Here is a 17408-nt window from a genome sequence, read left to right as displayed (position 1 = left end):
AAAGATGTCAAATCTCATAGAAAAACCACAGCAAAGTACATTGGCAGCTTCCTTTATCTTCATCGGTTTTAGTGTTTATGTGGTCTGAGAGTCCATCAGCAACACGTTCAATTACATCTGCCTTGTCATGCTGTGTTCAAAGAATGATGATTATTAGCAAAAACACATTTTATTTAGAATCACATAAAAGGCAAAATAGGGCAATATTCTGCTTAATTTGTTTAAATAATCAATGTTAAAAGCCATCATACAGATAAAGCTAAAAGCTTTTTAAGAGTACCATCTGCCTTTTGTTAGCCTAATGTTATTTTAGAGATTGTTGCAAAATGTCACGCAGTACATAGCCTTTCAATTCTAAATGATTTATTATTATTTATTAATTATTATTAATAATTTACCTGGACAAAAATATTAACTTTAATATTGCAACTTGAGAGAACAATACATGCAGGACACTTGCAGGATACTTGCCAGCAATTACCTATCTGTATCCTAGTGTTATAGTATATTCCTGAAACCACCTGACATCAGTACTAAACTGGTTTGTTTAACTCAAGCTAATTGATTGTAATTGTGTGCTCCCTCTCTTCCCTTGTAGATGGGAAACGTTTTTCTCGGCATCCTTTAGTTTATTAAGGACACATGACAGTACAAGTAATTAATGGCTGTCCTGAGCATTTCGCAGTCTCCATAGAAACTGAGGAGCTGCATAGAGCTCACCTGAAGCTGTCCACTCTCTGACCAATCGCCTTCCCTGGTATGGAGAACCTTCTGCCTGGGCACACCACAGGGGCCGGGACACACTAACCTTTAGCCTGAAAATACGGTTCTGCCTGCCTTTGTTACCACATCCATTCATGTAACACAGCACTAATGAGCATGCTGCACTCATATTCATTTTGGCGGTACTCTTCTCCTTTGTGTTGTGTGAATCAAACATACAAAAATCACATGACAAATTCATTTACCAGAAAATTCCCTTTATTCATGTGTCACGTCTCTTGCTTTGTGCAGAAATGTTTCACGCAACCGGTCTGAGAACGCCTTGTATCTGGAATCAAATGAAGGGTGAAGCTGGCAAATAAATCTGAAAGAAACAATACAGCAAATGCTGAACCTTATTCCCACACTGGCTCCTGAAAATAACGCTCCTTATCACTCAGCTGCAAGCAAGGGTGCACCGTCAGTTTGCAGCTCCTCCGTACCCAGCACAGGGTATTTCAATGTGTGTTAACAAATACTGAGCCGTCAGATGAAAGAGAGGGCCGCTCCACTCAGAGATGGGAGCCCTCACGTTGAATGCATGAGTGACTGATTACTTTCTTAGCAGTTGAACCTCAACTCTCTACAAAGAAGAGCCTTAGTCTGAGCTTGAAGAGGCCAAACTAGAAACAAGGGCTTTCCAAATAACACAATATCACAGATTGGTGTGTTAAGGATCTTGCATCATTACAATGCATACAGCTGCTCTTCCTCAAATTTCAAGCATTTTTTTAAACTTCCCTCTTCTGCCAACTCAGTTTATTCAGTTGTAGTATGAAGCAGAGAAAGTACAGTCATTCTTGTATCTGGAAGCAGACGCAGGGGACGGTGTAAGGTTGCTCCCATCTGAATCAGCAGAAGGCTAAATATCTGTATGTAATAGCCGCGTCAAACAGCAGGCCTGGAAAAGTTGCAAAGAAAGTTCATCCCGTGTTTTAAAACCTGGGTTGTGAAGGTCCATTTCTGCATAAGTGAGCACACAAACCCCAGTGCCTGTTCAAATAGTCTGCAGCTCTCTCTCAGGCAGCTCATGACAACAGCCCAGCAGCAGCACTGTTTGATCTCCAATGTTTTCCTTAATCTGGGTTGTCAAGGTTCGCTTGTTGGAGGCTGTTTACTTTACTTCTCCTACAAAAAAGTGTTTTTTTCCCCTCAGACAATGACTAATCCAAAGACCAAGAAGGAGGGAGCACTGCCAGCAATAGTTGTTAAAGCTGCAGTTTCCCTTTTGTAAAATTTCAGATGGTTTGAGTCCTGCTGTTGCCCGTGCCACACTTACTGTAAAAAATATTAGGGTAATATTTCATTCTTATATGCATCCATGAGTTGATTCTCCATGTGTATATTTTTACAAAAGCATCCTTTATAGTGCACATACTAATTCACACCGACTAAAAATTAATTGAGCATAAAATGCATTATTTTAAAATATGTTTACGTTTAAAAGCTGCACATTAAAAATCAATTGTCAAAGTAGTGACCATTTGTCTGTAATACACCTGTCACTAAATGTCAATTAAGGTAAGACATAAAAACAGATGTGAAATATTTTTTATATACATTTACATAATTGCCATAAATGTAGTTTTACAGCTCCAACTCGTTTGCTTAAGTACATTCCTCCGGATAGTGCATTAGGATAACGTAACGTCAATTTACAAAACAACATACGGTAACAGCAGGTAACAGCAGGCAATTGTTAACTGGTAATTTAGCTAAATTTAAACGGTATTTTCCACAAGTGCTAAGAAAGTGCTCGGCAGCTTCAGCCTATTTAACTTACAGTGAAGAAAATCCACCATCCTGTATTGGACTCAACAAATGCACTCAGTTCAAACTTTGAGCAAACCAACAATACGGCGTTTAAAACGTCTGATGTTCAGGGGCCACTTTAACTTGTCACGGTTATAAATAATAAGATAAAATAAATGTGTTAATAAAGCGTCAACAAGAGGTGAATATCCGCTTTGGGAGTATTGTGTACACCCTTATCGCTGAACGGAGAAACCACACCAAAACAACGGCGGCTCAATCGCGATAATGATGGACAGACACTTGGACAAATAAAAGCAGCCCTGACTTTGAGCTCAAGCGGTTTTATAGTTGCACTAACGACACTTTAAGGCAGTTGTGATGTCCTGCTCCGGTCTCTCGGAGTCTGGTGGACTGCTAACACGTGGGGAAAAGCTCCTTGCCTGGTCTTGCTCCAGAGAAATCACGGCACTCAAACTTCCCTTTCACCGTGTAAAGTTAGAAACTTTCTCGGCGCTATATTCCTAACAGGTGTTAGCTAATGTAAACACGGCTATCGCTAACCAGCGCTGTACGAGCAACTGTGCAATAATAGCGACGACACTTTTCATCCCCTCTAAATGTGTAGTTATATCTCCCCGGCGTCTCATGAGTAGCCTCAACTAAGTTTGAAACCCGAACTTTCCAAAGAAAAAAGTAGCGGATACAACACTCAGCACCGCGTAAAGACACTTGTCGGCAGCCGCTCGTTACCATCGGGCAGCGCTAGCAGCCAGCCTACGCGATAATAACACAGGTGTTTATGAGTTTCTTTCGCTATTTGTAGCAGTTGTAAGAAACGGAAGACAGACTTGGTGCCTGTGCGGCGGCGGCAGCAGCAGCAGCAGCAGCAGCAGCAGGCGCCCGGAGCCGCTACGGGCACAGCACAGCTCAGCTAAGGTGAAGTGAACATGAGGAGAGCGGTGAAACTTACCGGGCTGGAAAACGCTCTACGGCAGCTAGCAGGCGCACGCGGAGGCTACCGAGCTGCTAGCACGAGACAACCAACCCGTGCACGCGAGCTTGTGTACTGAGAACGCGTGCGAGAACAAATCACGCCGTAAACACAAACAATTATTACTCCGCCCGCCGAAAGGTGGGGGCACTAACTCACTAACTTCGCTACGGGGGAGAAAGAGATGATCTTACCGAGGGCGTCGAAAGAGAGAAAAAAAAAAAAAGAAAGAAAAAGGGGGGCAAAATTGTGGAGTTTCGCACTCGCTGCCTCCCGGTGTGTTTGTCTCCGCTCTTTAATGTTGTTATTAGATTTTAACGCGCGGAGGAAAGCGGCGAGGGGGGGAGAAAGAAAAAAAAAAAGAGGAATCGCGGATTTGGATGTTTGTTGTGCTCCTAGCCCGTGACGTCACACCACCTGCTGTAAACAAGGTTCATTGCAGATCCCTCTCAGACACAAACACCTCAGTCACAAGAAGTGCTCAGACTTCTGCACTTAGCAGCTCCTTCCTATGGCCACATGCAATCACATGCATTAGTCTAAGTGTGACAGGAGAGAGGGGGCTGTCAGAAAAGCTAAAACGTCTTTGCTAACTAATTACAACTGAGGCACACTGACTTTTTATATTATTACAGAAAATCCTCCTGTCTTTTTTGCTTTTTTTTTTATTTTTTTTTCGATCTGAGGTTCATCATAACTGCTCCAGAGCCTGGCTCGCCAAAAAGATGAAACTCCTTGACATAATCATCAAAGATGTTTTAATCTCAGCTGTGAAGAGTTTTAACTATTAACAGAGAGGGTAGGAGGAGGGGGAGGGGGGTGCTAGGGTTTCGACAAATGACAGCCTCAGAGAACCAGAGAGCAGGTTCTCTCCGTTTGCTGTGGTTTACGTTTTCTCACATGTGGCCCAAGTCTTTGTAACATTTTTGAAGGAGACATGCAGCGCACGTCTCAGCAAAGTTTGCTAAGACTGATCTCTGCTTGGCATAAACAGATTTCCCACCCGCATGACCCCCGTCACTCAAAGTGCAAACATTATACAAGTAATGACTCTCTCTGTCACACGTCTTTGAAGATAAGTATGATCACAGGCCACCTGAACAGTCCAGGTAACTGTCATGGTGGAGCAACACTATTCTAACCTCAAGAGAAAATATTAGTTGTTTGTTTGTTTTTGTTTGTTTGTTTGTTTGTCCTTGATCAAGGTCTGAGCAGCACAGCTCATTTTGAAATGACATTGGGTTTATCATGGCTGCATCTGGGAGCAATGCTGCTGATGAACCCCTCTTGGAAATCCTGTTTCTTAGTAGAGAGCGCCACCCTCTGACCGCGCCCCGTCACGCATTTCCACAGCAGAGCCACTCAGTTTTTAGTGTGACCAGAGTTTTCTTAATATTTTCAATCACTCTTGTCACCGTGAATGAATACAGTAATCATGAATCACTGTGCGATAATCACTCAACACGTAATCTTCATTAGCCATTATTCTAGTTTTCTTTTTTATTATATTCCTGCTGCCGCCATCAAAAACCTTCAATAATATCAACGACACATTATCCCTGCACCAATGGACACAGTAAACTAAGATAAATAAACTTTTTCATTTTTTTGCATGTCTTAATTCATGCTGTTCTGTAAGCTGCCGTGGGCTAAAATCTCTCCAAGCCAATGTGCAGGGCTGGTAAACAAATACAAGAACCTTTTAGTATAGTGCTGCAAAATGGGGGTCACACCAGTTTTCAATCAAACAAATATTAAAGATTAGATTCCACAATAATAAAAAAAATCTAGTTTTAGCACTTGCGTGTACATCAGATCACAATTCTGTCATATTAGTGCAGAAGAAAGAGACAAGTTCACATTCTGTATGTTGGCAAGTAGTTTAAAGACACACAGGCACGCAGCAGTGTGGAATTGAATCACAGGCCTGTGTTTAGTGACTATGTCGCATACAGAGTCAGACCAATACACAGATATCCTTTAAGCCATTGTGTCTGTTTGACTCCGCAGTAAAGTTGTGAAGCTTCATCATGGTTGTTTTCATTACCTTCCTAACAGGTTTTGCACTTCTGCCATGATTTCTTTACTGAGCCGACCCTATAGTAATCCTATGAACGCATTACCACGGATTAACTGCATTTTTTTTTCATAAGGTTGTAAACACGATTGTCTGGTGTAATTAGTAAGAAAAACTTGAATGTATGTGCAGGGTTATGAAGCCAATCTAACACAATCAAAGTAATGTCAATAGTGGATCTACGAGCTCAACCATGTGTCTGAGTTTGAATATATTATCATGTTTTGTCAGTGTCACACTGGTGATGTGTTACGTGGATTAACCCCCGGACTTGATGGAGTGTAGTTACAAATTAATTGAGGATCACTATCAGTTATGTAACAGCCTCTCCACACATAGGAGAACACACAACAAAGTAATTAGCTTTCTGTTAATTAGGTAATTAAGCAAATGAATAAGAGCTCCTCTTGATTTCCAAAAGGGGGCAAATGGATGGCTTTTATAAAGTGTTTCTCCCTCGCTACTGGAGGCTGTGGCATTCAAAATGTGATGAATGGAGGAGGAGAGGGAGATCACGACCAGTGAAGAACTGTAAACAAATAGAATTGCACAGATGTTCAAGCCAATTTACAATAATAACTAATATATTCTAAGTTTGTTAATTCAAAGCAAATTATGTCTGTCTTAAATATGTAACCAACCTAATGTTTGTGTGTATGCATTTTTGTAGCCATTGTTTACATTTTCTATATTCTTTTTTTAGTGTGAATATACATTTATTTAATTAAAGCTACAGAAACACTCACGATGTCTCTCTGTATGTTTATGTGAGACTTTTTACAGTATTCAGTAAATACTAGCTTCAAATTAATAGTTGGATTGATTTTGTACATTTGACTATTTAAAAAATGAACTTAAAATATAATTATTTGCTTTATCATTTATACAAATAAGGTTTTGAATGTAGAGACAACAGCAACAAAATAAAATCCAATCCAGCCACTACTGTTTATTTCTAGTAACTGGATGCAAGAATAGACTAATTGTACCGTAGGGTATGAGAAACCATTAACTAATGTATATTCTTTGTGATTTTGAACGACAGTATGTCAAATAGAAACCTATTTCATAGTATTTATATAATCATACCTTTCATTTTTATTATTCAAACTGAAATCAGTCTCATTATTTATGTTTCCACTCTATTATGGATCTATTATTATTGACCCATTTCATCCATCTTTCGATATTGTGTGTATATATTGGGTTTATGTATTGATGTTATTTTGTATTTGTGTTGGCTACATACTGTAGCTTTTAAGAGAAGCCCTCCTATCATTGGTTTTGATCAAACACATGCAAACATGAAGCCAGAACAGTCATCTGTCAGCTTTTCTAATGCTGGTGTTTGTAACAAATGGCTATGAGCTCACTGTTACCATGATACACACTAATAATATCTTTGAACAGCATCTTATTTTTAGAGTTGAGCAGTACAATGTAGAACCACAACACTTACCTCATTTTCAAATAATGCAAGCAGTAAACTAGTAAACTATTAAAATTTCAATAGCGTCATTAAAATTTAGTTTTTTTATAGTCTTCAAAATTGAGAACATGGAACTAGCTCTCTTGCAGGAGTTGCTTTAATGTTGCTATATAACAATTTGGCACCGTGGCTCTGACTGTATAAGTCATGAGATCGAGAGCATTTCCCTACGGATCAAGATGCTTTTCTTTGTAGTTGCTGCAGCAGTGTCAGCTATTCTTCTTCACGCAGGTCATTAGAGCAATGAGCCTGTGGCAGGTGAATCCTTATGAAGTAATGATCTTGTCTACACGTTTCTGTCTTTAAAGCTGCAACTGTAAATCACATTACAATAATACTTAACACAATACACTCATATTTGTGGCCATAACCTTAAAAGAAATCTCTTCTGCAGTCCTACTTTGGTATCGTTTCGGTTTTAATTCTTGTAACTTTACTGTTTTGATTTGCTCCCATTGGTAATCAACCGTGATTCCAGATGCAGCAGCAGCTGTTTTCTACAATAATGCACGTAAACTTGCTGTATACTAGCTTTCCAGCAACATCTTCAACTTAACAACTAGCTTAATAGTGGGACATTTAGCAGCTACATGGCAGATGTTAACTAATGCACACCAAAATAGCTTAAAGAGAGCAACAAAAGGGCAGAAACACACCTCTCAGTGAGTGCTAGTGTTGCTCTGTGTCTGCAGGACGTGATGAATGGCGACCTGCTTGCTAAAATATTCATTTTATTTAAAAAAGTTAAGAAATCAAGGCAACAAACTACAGTGAAATGTTTACCGAAATGCCTAAAATGCCACATTTATGGCCCGAGTTCATCCAACCTATTTGTTTTTTACTTCTATCAACTTATTCTGAGTTATAAGGATCTAATAGTTTTACATTTTTACTCAGTCTTTACTTGTCTTATGTAACTCAAAATTAAAGTAACTCAAATCTGTGTTTCATCCATTTAAAATCTCGGTTTACAAATAGGCTGGAAAATTACAAGAAGCTGGTTTACTGTCCAGAAGATCAGTATTTCTTCCTCAACATAAGACCTTAACAATTTAATGATTTCATTAAAACAGTGCAGGAAGGCATCTGTAGTGCAGTGTACTTTTCTTCATCGTGGTTTTCCTTGTTTTACTCTTCTGACTCCTCCGAGACACGTGTATAAATAGACTCTGAGTGGCTCCCATCATGCGGTTCTTTTCACATCAGCAAAATATTCTGGGGAATTTTAACCTTGATGAAATGCTTCCTATAAAATACAGCGAAATCCTGTGTTAACGAAACAATCCAATCTGGATTTTTAGTTTTGAAATTGCTGAACAATTTTTTCAATTATCATAATGCAGTAACTTTATTCAAATATATATAAAATATAATAACTTATTACAAAAAATCATTATTGTTGTAAAGACTGTGGATTTACTCTTCCTGTATTCCCCTTATAAAGAATACAACACACTACCGTTCCTGCCATAATTAATCTCAGTTAGCAAAAGTTCAAAGTTAGCAGGACTCAGTTTTGCTGAAGCAAGAGACAAGCTTTGATTTGTTGGTGCAATTTGTACTTTAATTGCTGATAACTTAAGTTTCTAAGATGTACACATTGTAAATGAAGGTTGTTGTTACAGTTTACGACTACAGTAGAAAAATAACTAGGACACAAAAATAGGTCTTATTTAATTTGGTGATTCATTACAAGACATTGTTCCCCTACCTTTACACTGTTTACGTGCTTGTCTTGCTTTAAATGACACAGCACCAAGAGTGTAATGTGCACACAGAAATAATTAACACATCCTCCATATAATGCTCAAAATCACTAAGGCAATAACACACATCCAACACTGTACTGTACATGAAGTAATGCAGATGGTACTAATTGCATTTTCATTTCCATTTTATTTACTTTTTACATTTCACTGCAAAAAATCTGTTTACAAAGGAAAGAATGTCCCCACAACTAACTTATCAACAAGTCCAAAGTTGAACAATAAAAACGGTGTGACATACAATAATAACAGAAGCATTCAGTTAACTGTAGCCGGCACTGCAACAAAACACTGTACTAACATTATGTAATTAAAGTGTTACTTGTTAGTAACTCTGTGACAAAAGTAAAGGAATTGTACAGAATTAAAAATGGCAGTATTCATGATTGTGGACATGATCAAACAAGTGGCTTATGGCTTAATAAATTTTCTCCGAAGAACTCATTTACATTGACTCAGTGATGAAAGGAACATGTCTCTTACTTCTCTTAAAGATAAAAATGTGACACCTTGTCTACCTACAGTACAGTAGTAGCATTTTTCTCTCTGGACATTGTCCAATAAGCAAACTTGATTTATTGGTAGTGGAAACAAGTACAGACAAGTACTAAGGAGCTCCACTAGCTGAGCACAAATACAGCAAAGAATCCGTGACTCCATTTTGGAGGGCAGAGGGTTTAATTTTAACGTGTGTATTGAAAGAAATGTATAATGTAATGTGTCTGGGAACATTCCGAAAGACACTTTTTAGGATGAAGTCTGTCCTTTAAGTAAAGCCGTAGAACAGGGGTGTATGTAAGAATCTTTACATTTGGTTTCTGAGATGTTCTTCTACAGCAGGGGTGTCCCATCCCGGTCCTCGAGGGCTACTATCTTGCTAGTTTTCCTACTATCTCTGCCCTGCCCACTGCTAACTACCTCGATCCAACTGGTGTTCAGCCAATCAGAAGCTGGAAGTGCAGGGCTGGTTGCAAAACAAGCAGGACAGTGCCCCTCGAGGACCGGGATGGGACACCCCTGCTGTTGAAGAACATCTCAGAAACCAAATGTAAAGATTCTTAGGGCCATATCTGTGCTCTAATATGTTCTGATTCTCTATGATGACGTTATAAGACAGGGACACTGTGATTGGAATAGGTAGTGCGCATATCATGTGCAATATCCAAGTGTTACCCTGATTCAAGTTCAATATACAGCTGATGAAAACTCACAAAAGCACATGGGACATTCAATTCATCCTGGAAAATGGGAAAACACCAAATACAAACTTCTAAAAATGGCAGAAAAGTGCTTTGGCACTGACTCTATTAGAACACGGTATGAATTGAGATATCTAACATACTCAACAGTTAAATGTACTAGATTATGTAGCTGCTACCTCTATACCAAAAACAAATTGTGTAGTCCATACCCTGTGCACAGAAAGGACTGTATCAGTGCTCTTCAGTATATGAGGATGTCAATACCAACATGAACTAATGAACTGTGAATGAGATATACGCTGGCTATACATTTTCTGAAGAATTCAGAGCTTTAGGGCCCACAATGAAATGAAACAAGGCATCGGTCATTAAAAGTTATAAAAATATATACTGATAACTTTTGCTTGTTGAATGCAAAATAATATCTTTGATTAGGTTGCGGACAGAGCCTTTATGTCAAGGCAGGTAGAGTTCTGGTTGAAAAATAAAAAAAAGAAGAAGAAGAAAAAGTGCATTTTAATCTAATGTCTTGAGCGTCCTCCCTCAAAGGCATGATGTTCCATGTGAGCTGAAAAAGTCAAAGTGATGGCATGGTGAGTGTAAACCTTTCACCTGCATGTGCAAAGATCATTTTGCATGCAGTTACAGTTCACAGTTTAGACACTGAGCACAGAAAATGTAAAAGAAAGTAAAAGAAAAAAATGACCATACTCACATTTATAAAAAACTGCTTTAAAAGATATGTACGGGAGGAGCTCGAAGACTTTTCCCAAGATATTTGCTTCGTTAGCAAGAGTTGCATCTTTATTCCACACTTGTACAACATCTTCCCGATCGCGAACGCTAACACTGACACCTACGACCTCATCATCTGTGGAAGGAAAAAAAAAAAAAAAAAACACAACAGTAAACAAAAAATTAAAAAAATGCTGTATTCTTTCCTTCAAAAGACATGAACATAAAATAGAAGTATGGAGAGTAGCTGACCTGAGGCACAGTAATCTGCAAACTGCTCTCCAATAGTAGCAAGTAACAATTCTTTCCAAACTGCAGACTAATACAAGCAGAACACAGACGGTGATTAATATTTACAGTCATTTATATGTTTGTGTGCTACTAACATGTTAAAAGTAGCTAAACACCTACAGTGCTGTCTTTAGGTATTTTCATCTTCCATACTCCTCCTTTTGCATTGCTCTCTTCTTCCCTGTTGGAACAAACTAACAAAATCATTAGATTGCCCGCAGTCCAAACTGAGCAAAACAGATGAACTTAATTAACTGATATCGATTACAGGAAATAAATGCTGAGTTCTGTAATAAGTAATAAAAAGACAAAATGTTCCACTGTAATAAAGTGCTGGAAAGATACTCAATATTCACACTAATTATTTCTACAAAAAACACTTTAATTATCTCACTATTATCATTTTATTATTATATATTTTTTGAAGCATCAGAAATTTCTAGCATAGTTTCTCCATTTACTGTTTTTTCTATACTGCAGGTTTATTATATATGAAGGGAATTTGTTATTACATAATAAGGTATTTTTATTACAGGTGCTACAAAACCACAACACACTGACCACAGTGGCCTCCGTTCTCCACGCATTAAATGATAGCTACATCTCAAAGGCAGGGCTGTCACTGGAGGGATGTTGTTGTATACACTCCAGAACATCTGCAAACACAAACAACAGACATGTCATGTCTACGATCATTTGACCTATACTGGATTTTAGAGGCTAATACTGAATTCTTCCCATTATCCAAAGACATGCATGTTAGATTGATTAGTGACACCTAATTACCTGTAGATGTGAAAATGAGTGTAAATTGCTGTGTGTCTGCGTGTGATCCTGTAGTAGCCTCTACCCAGCACACGTGTCCCATAATGCTGGACATGTTTCAATACAACCAGAAGTGTACTTTTTAGGTTTCAGGTCCATTTTCCTGCATTTTTTGCATGTAACTATGGTAACTGTTTATTGGGCTTTGAGAGCTTCCAAAACACAGATGACCTACACTTTGTATTGAACTCAACTCGGTCTGAGTGTAACAGAGTTGAACAAACACACTGATGCTGTCAGTAAAAGTTAATATTGGCCGATATACGAGTCTGCCAGATTTACCAGTCCATATCCAACGCCTACAACTTGCCGTCTAGAGTTGCTTATTTTTTGTAAAGAGAAAATTGCACTTCTGCAGGAATCTTGTTCTAAACTCAATATAGTTTTAATTCGTTTTCAATATTGACTTCACCAGGCTAAAACTAATGAAGTGTACTACAACAGACCTGCATTAAATCCTCCCTTTGTGAAGGTTTTATTTTTGTCATTTCAGAGGATGTGGTTTGTACTGCTGTTGAACTCTACTCCATTATACACATAGGTCACTCTACAAACTGGGTGGACAAACTAACAAACAACAAGTTTAAGCCGGTTCAATCCCACTCTAAAAGAGCTTTCTGTGTAGAAATACTCTGTTACAAGTAGAGGTTCTACAGGTAAGACGTTAAACAAGCACATCAGTGTTATCAAGAAAAAATACCAAATGTAAAAGTAAACCTATAATAATAATAATAATAATAATAATAATAATAACGTCACAACTTATTTGTTGATTGTATTTTTTGTATTGATGATCTGCATGCTACTTACTACAGATACAATCTTATCTACACAACCAACGCAGTGGAGTATCAAGTACAATATTTCCCCCTGACATGTATTGAAGTAAAAGTATAAAGGATTTACGAAATGGAAACACTTAAATAAAGTGCAAGCACCTGAAAACTGTACTTAAATACAGCACTAAGTTACCTCCCACCACTGTAAAGCTCACACTGCTGCAAAAGAAAACAGCTAATATCAGTCTAATGAGCACATGCACAAATGATCAAAGAGTTTGACTTAACTGTATTTTGTGTGTGCCAGCTTATTCAAACTGAAACTACAATCCTGTTTCACTTCTGTATTGACGTAACTGATCAATATTAACAAAGCTTCAATAGCATCACAACAGATTACCAACTTCACATTTATTAAATAGATAAAAAAAAAAATTAAGGATGGTGGGCCACAACGTTAGCTTATTTTACTCTGGTGAACTAATACTCTACATATTGTCAACAAATTCAGTAGAGAAAATGTTCTAGCTGTTTCTGGGTAACACACAAGTCATCTGTTGTTATTCTGCTGAACCTGGGCAGTTGCTGTTGTAACAGCCTGGTAATCAGCCCCACTAGCCACACAGCAAAACGTATGTAAAGAGTACGCAAGTTCTCATTTCAAACGAAATGCTGGAGCAGGTCATGGTAAACCCCGCTACAGCCACACACCAGACCGACTCAGAAACTGAACATGTTTTGTACTGAGAGATCTAACAGCTACGTAGAGGCATGTGAAGTTGCAGATGCACGACAGAAGGGGCAAGGAGAGACGGTACATACAGTAGGCTCGCAGGAGTAAAGGTATATGGTATTGTTTGCTTTGGTTCTCAGAAGGGCACCTGAAATTAGTCAGAGGGCCTTTGAAGTCAAAACAACACAGCGACTTTGCTTCAGAGCATCATATCAAACGGCAGCAGGGTACAAAAAAAGACACTGTGAGGTAGGCACACAGATCAGAAGCTGGCGTCGCTCTTAACAGACAAGAGTAAGTTCATCAGCATTTTTAGTAAGAAAAACACATAACTGGCATAATGTCATTAAGTTTGCACTGCCACTGCTATTTTCTAATCAAACTGCTCCCACTGGTTGTTGGTGCTGTGGCTTTAAGAGCCAGTGAACTACTTCTTCCCTGCATCAATGAAACTCTTCTTGTGCAACGTTGACACTTAGCCAAGTTGTGCACTTGATCTCTTGGCTCTTAAGATGATGAAGCTCTTTAAGCCGATACCAAATATCACCTGAACAGTTTGCACCGTGTAGATCTTCTTCAGATTGGATTCACATTCTGCAGCCGTTGTGCCTGGTAACGACCTGGAAGAACAAGGCAAAAAAAAAAAAAAACTGCTTTAGCACACTGATGATACACCGACGAGCACACGGAAAGAAACAGTGACAATCTAGTGTTATTCTAGTTTTTAGTGTCATTAGTTAAAAGAGGGGGAGGAGAGTTTTTTTTACATTTCTTTTATAATAATATTCGTGTAGCCTACTGATCTTTATTTAAGTGTTGTGATTGTGTCACCTCCTCTTGTTTTAGTCATTCTTCATTCATTTAAAGGGTTACCGGAGGTGATTTCATTAATACCTCACTCGGTTCAAGTCGACACCTTCAGCAAATACAGAAAAGATCAAGCCTCAATGTCATCCAAACACTGGAAATGTCTGCTGTACTGAAAAAGCTAAAACTATAAGGAGAGCAAAGATCACATTGAACATGCATAATTCCTAAGATCTCATAAAATAGAAGAAGAGAAAACGCACTGTTGGGTGTAAGTGAGTGGCAGGTCTAGTGAAAGTCTTTTTTTTTTGGTATGAGAGTGTCCAAAACAAGGACATGTTGAATTAGATGTTGTCCCCGCCATGTTAGGCTGCTGGAAAAAGGTGAATTCTGTGTCGTGTGCTACTTTTTTTAGGAAAACTCAATAACCGTCTTCGTGTCTCTCTGCTAGCAAACAAAGCTCCAACTCAAGTCCACCGGAGAAACTTGTTGACCTGGAGGTTTTTACCTTGAACACCGTGAAAATGCGAAACTTTTCTAGGGGTCCCTTCAAACAGGGTTAAGGTTTAAACGCAAACACTCCCCGCTACATTTGCTCCTGGAGGCCTGCGGAAAACACCGGCCTTCAATAACACCCCCCCCCCCCCCACCCCACCCTCCATATTTCGTGCTCGTCCCCCCCCCCGGGGGCTCTAAGCCCGCAGACGCCGCGGAAGAGTGGGAATAGTTTACCTGTCCAGCCAAAACGTCCAAGGTGAGTGCAAAGGCAGCGCTGTCGCGTCGTCTTCTCGGTGTTTCTTTGTGATGTTTTCCAACTCTTTCTCGTCGATGTCTATGCTGTTTTCGGGGGAAACCGTCTGGCCGCTCAGGGCGCCTCTGTCCATCTGTAAATCGCTGTGACCTGCAGGAACCGCCATTTCAGCAGGCAAAACGCGAAACCTTCAGATGCTCCCCTGGATGAATGTGCTTAATAAAAACACCCGGTTTGGTTTTATCTCCAGATACACAAACACACACTACCGCTTTCCGCCTACCGACTGATGACGTCGCTGCGTCACTGGGAACTAACGTCGCAGTTGGCCCGTCCCAGAGAGCAGGAACAAAAAAAGATGATAGCTCACTCTGCGTGAATTTCGAGGAGCTCAAACTGACACGAATACTGGATATTTGGCCTCCACAGCTGTAAGTACGATTTGGCTTTTTGTTGCAATTTGTAACACTTGAAACTGCAAGCACATGTAGTTTATTTTTATCTAAAAAAAAAAGTGTTTACTCATAATAAAAAAAATGCACTGTTTTGTATGAAGGTCATTATTTAGACTACACTGTATGTATGTATGTGTAGACACTATTGTTGTCCATTGATTACTTAGGCAATGCATTTTCATTAAAAACACTACTCTGTACATGATAGTTTAATTTATATTTATTCATATTCATTAATTTTGGATTTCAACACTTCGATCCTACAAGAATAAAGTCTCCACAGGAACAACTCAACTAAACCTGTGGAGCTTACATGCTCTACACACAAGTGCACTGCACGGTTCAATTAAGCAGTTAACACCCAATCATGCTCTGTGACCTGTATAAAAAAGCCCAGCACAGAACAGGCCCAGTGGATTCTAATTTTGGATCAAGATGACAAGAGGAAAAGATCTAAGTGACTTTGAAAGAGGGTGCCCTGTTGGGGCACAGATGGCGGGAGCTTCAGTCACAAAGACTGATCAACTAGTGTTTTTAGACATCAGTAAATATGGTTGGAGATTGTTTGATGGCTGTGAAGCTATTATAACATTTAAGGAAAAGCAGAAGAGCAGCTGTTCCTCACCTGACTGAGAATGAGCTGAGTGCACATTTTAGAGTTCAGCGGGACTATCTGCAAAGATTTGGAAAAAGTGACGTGGGCATATGAGTCATTCTGCACCATACTATCAACAAGTGGGTGTGCCTGTGTGGTGTACACAAAGAGAACAGTACAGGGCTGAAGGTGTCATCCCTACATAGTGCATTTATTGAGATTTTGGATAAAACAACCTGATAAGCTGAGGAAGAGAGCCCCAAACATGTCATCAGGATAAATGTGGTTTGAATAGTTCTGTTCTTATAGGTAATAGCATGAATGTACTGTATGTTGTGAAGAAGAGACAATTCCTCTTGTGCAGATTAGGAAGAGTGCATGTTTTTTCATACTTAGTGAGTCATGGCCTTTTTAAACTATCTTTGCTGTCAAGCCCATTGTTGCCTGTTTTAGTGCACTTTGGTGAAAGTGCTTTGCAAGTTTCAACAAAACAGTAGCTGCTGAACATCTCCTCAGAGAGATCTGTATAGATCTGTGTTTAACAATCTGCACACTCAAATTTACAGACAGACACATGTGCATATAATTCTTATACCGCTTGTGTATAGACAATTATTCCAAAGTGTCATTAGTATTGTTTTGCATTTATGCACGAATCCTTGCAAGAAGTGAGGTTTCAGAGCCCCTAGCAATCATTCCCTCAGTGAATCTCAGCTGATAACCAGCCTGCAGGATTATGACTGTGAACCTAACAGCAGCAAAACACTGCTAAACTCAGTTGTTCTTGAAAAAATGCTGTTTTCACAATTATTGTCACTTATAGCCATAAACACCTTTACACCATATAACCCCAGTCACTGAACCTATGGTTCACTGGTGCTGTTGAGATGTATGATATTTGTTCCACCAGCTTGAACATATGATTATTCCTTGAGACTTGACTGACTCACGGTGCCAAATATCAAAACAAGGCTGGGCTTGAAATGGGAAATGTTACAAAGCATTTGATTGGAGAAGAGCTCGGTTCTGGTTTCATTTTTATTCTAGCTGATTCTCTCATTAATGCCTCTGAACTAGCTTTAGGGGCTCAGACTTCTTTTGCTCATGATGCTGCATGGAGCTGGCTGCAGGGGGTGCTGGTGAGTCACTGCAAGTGCAGGTTTGTCATATGACTGTAGTCATAGTGTAGTAGTCCTGCTGCTGTTAACATGTCAACATAACAAATTGCTATTTGCTGCTGAGATTTCTCTATACTGAAGAGTTATACAGCAGTTGGACACACTGTAAAAGCTAACAGTTTCTACAGGGATTTGGACAAACATACTAGAAAATGAGCACCCTGTCCCTTTGTGTCACTGCGAAAGTTTGTATGTATGTTAGAAGGAAGACAAGTTG

General features: G+C 39.2%; 2 protein-coding genes across 7 annotated transcripts in view; both read right to left on the bottom strand.

Annotated features, from left to right (window-relative positions):
* foxp1b (forkhead box P1b) overlaps positions 1-3659 on the bottom strand; it is a 139613-nt gene extending 135954 nt beyond the window's left edge. For 4 of the 6 annotated variants that reach the window (XM_026347149.1, XM_026347148.1, XM_026347153.1 and 1 more), the window contains exon 1: positions 3488-3658. The gene's annotated coding sequence lies outside the window, so the exon portion shown is untranslated. Of the gene's footprint in view, positions 1-968 lie in introns of all 6 variants that reach the window. The other 2 variants (XM_026347154.1, XM_026347150.1) reach the window with 2 other exon arrangements.
* A 4971-nt stretch (positions 3660-8630) lies between these two features.
* LOC113155044 (eukaryotic translation initiation factor 4E type 3) lies at positions 8631-15255 on the bottom strand. Its single transcript, XM_026349522.1, has 7 exons — positions 14945-15255; positions 13953-14025; positions 11630-11724; positions 11189-11249; positions 11030-11096; positions 10758-10913; positions 8631-10610 (listed from the first exon to the last, which is right to left on the bottom strand). The coding sequence occupies exons 1-7, from the start codon at positions 15127-15129 to the stop codon at positions 10564-10566; spliced, it is 684 nt and encodes a 227-aa protein (XP_026205307.1). The 5' UTR covers positions 15130-15255; the 3' UTR covers positions 8631-10563.
* Between the last annotated feature and the right edge of the window lie 2153 nt (positions 15256-17408).

This window comes from Anabas testudineus, chromosome 5, assembly GCF_900324465.2.
Source record: "Anabas testudineus chromosome 5, fAnaTes1.2, whole genome shotgun sequence".
Lineage (NCBI taxonomy): Eukaryota > Metazoa > Chordata > Actinopteri > Anabantiformes > Anabantidae > Anabas > Anabas testudineus.
Note: the sequence above shows the minus strand (reverse complement) of the source record. Positions and strands in the feature narration are given on the sequence as shown.

Coding starts and splice junctions, on each gene's coding strand:
- LOC113155044 (XM_026349522.1), bottom strand. CDS start 15,129: ATGGCGGTTCCTGCAGGTCACAGCGATTTACAGATGGACAGAGGCGCC. Junction 14,026..14,944: donor TGGACGTTTTGGCTGGACAG/GTAAACTATTCC, acceptor TTGTTCTTCCAG/GTCGTTACCAGGCACAACGG. Junction 10,914..11,029: donor TGCAGATTACTGTGCCTCAG/GTCAGCTACTCT, acceptor TTCCTTCCACAG/ATGATGAGGTCGTAGGTGTC.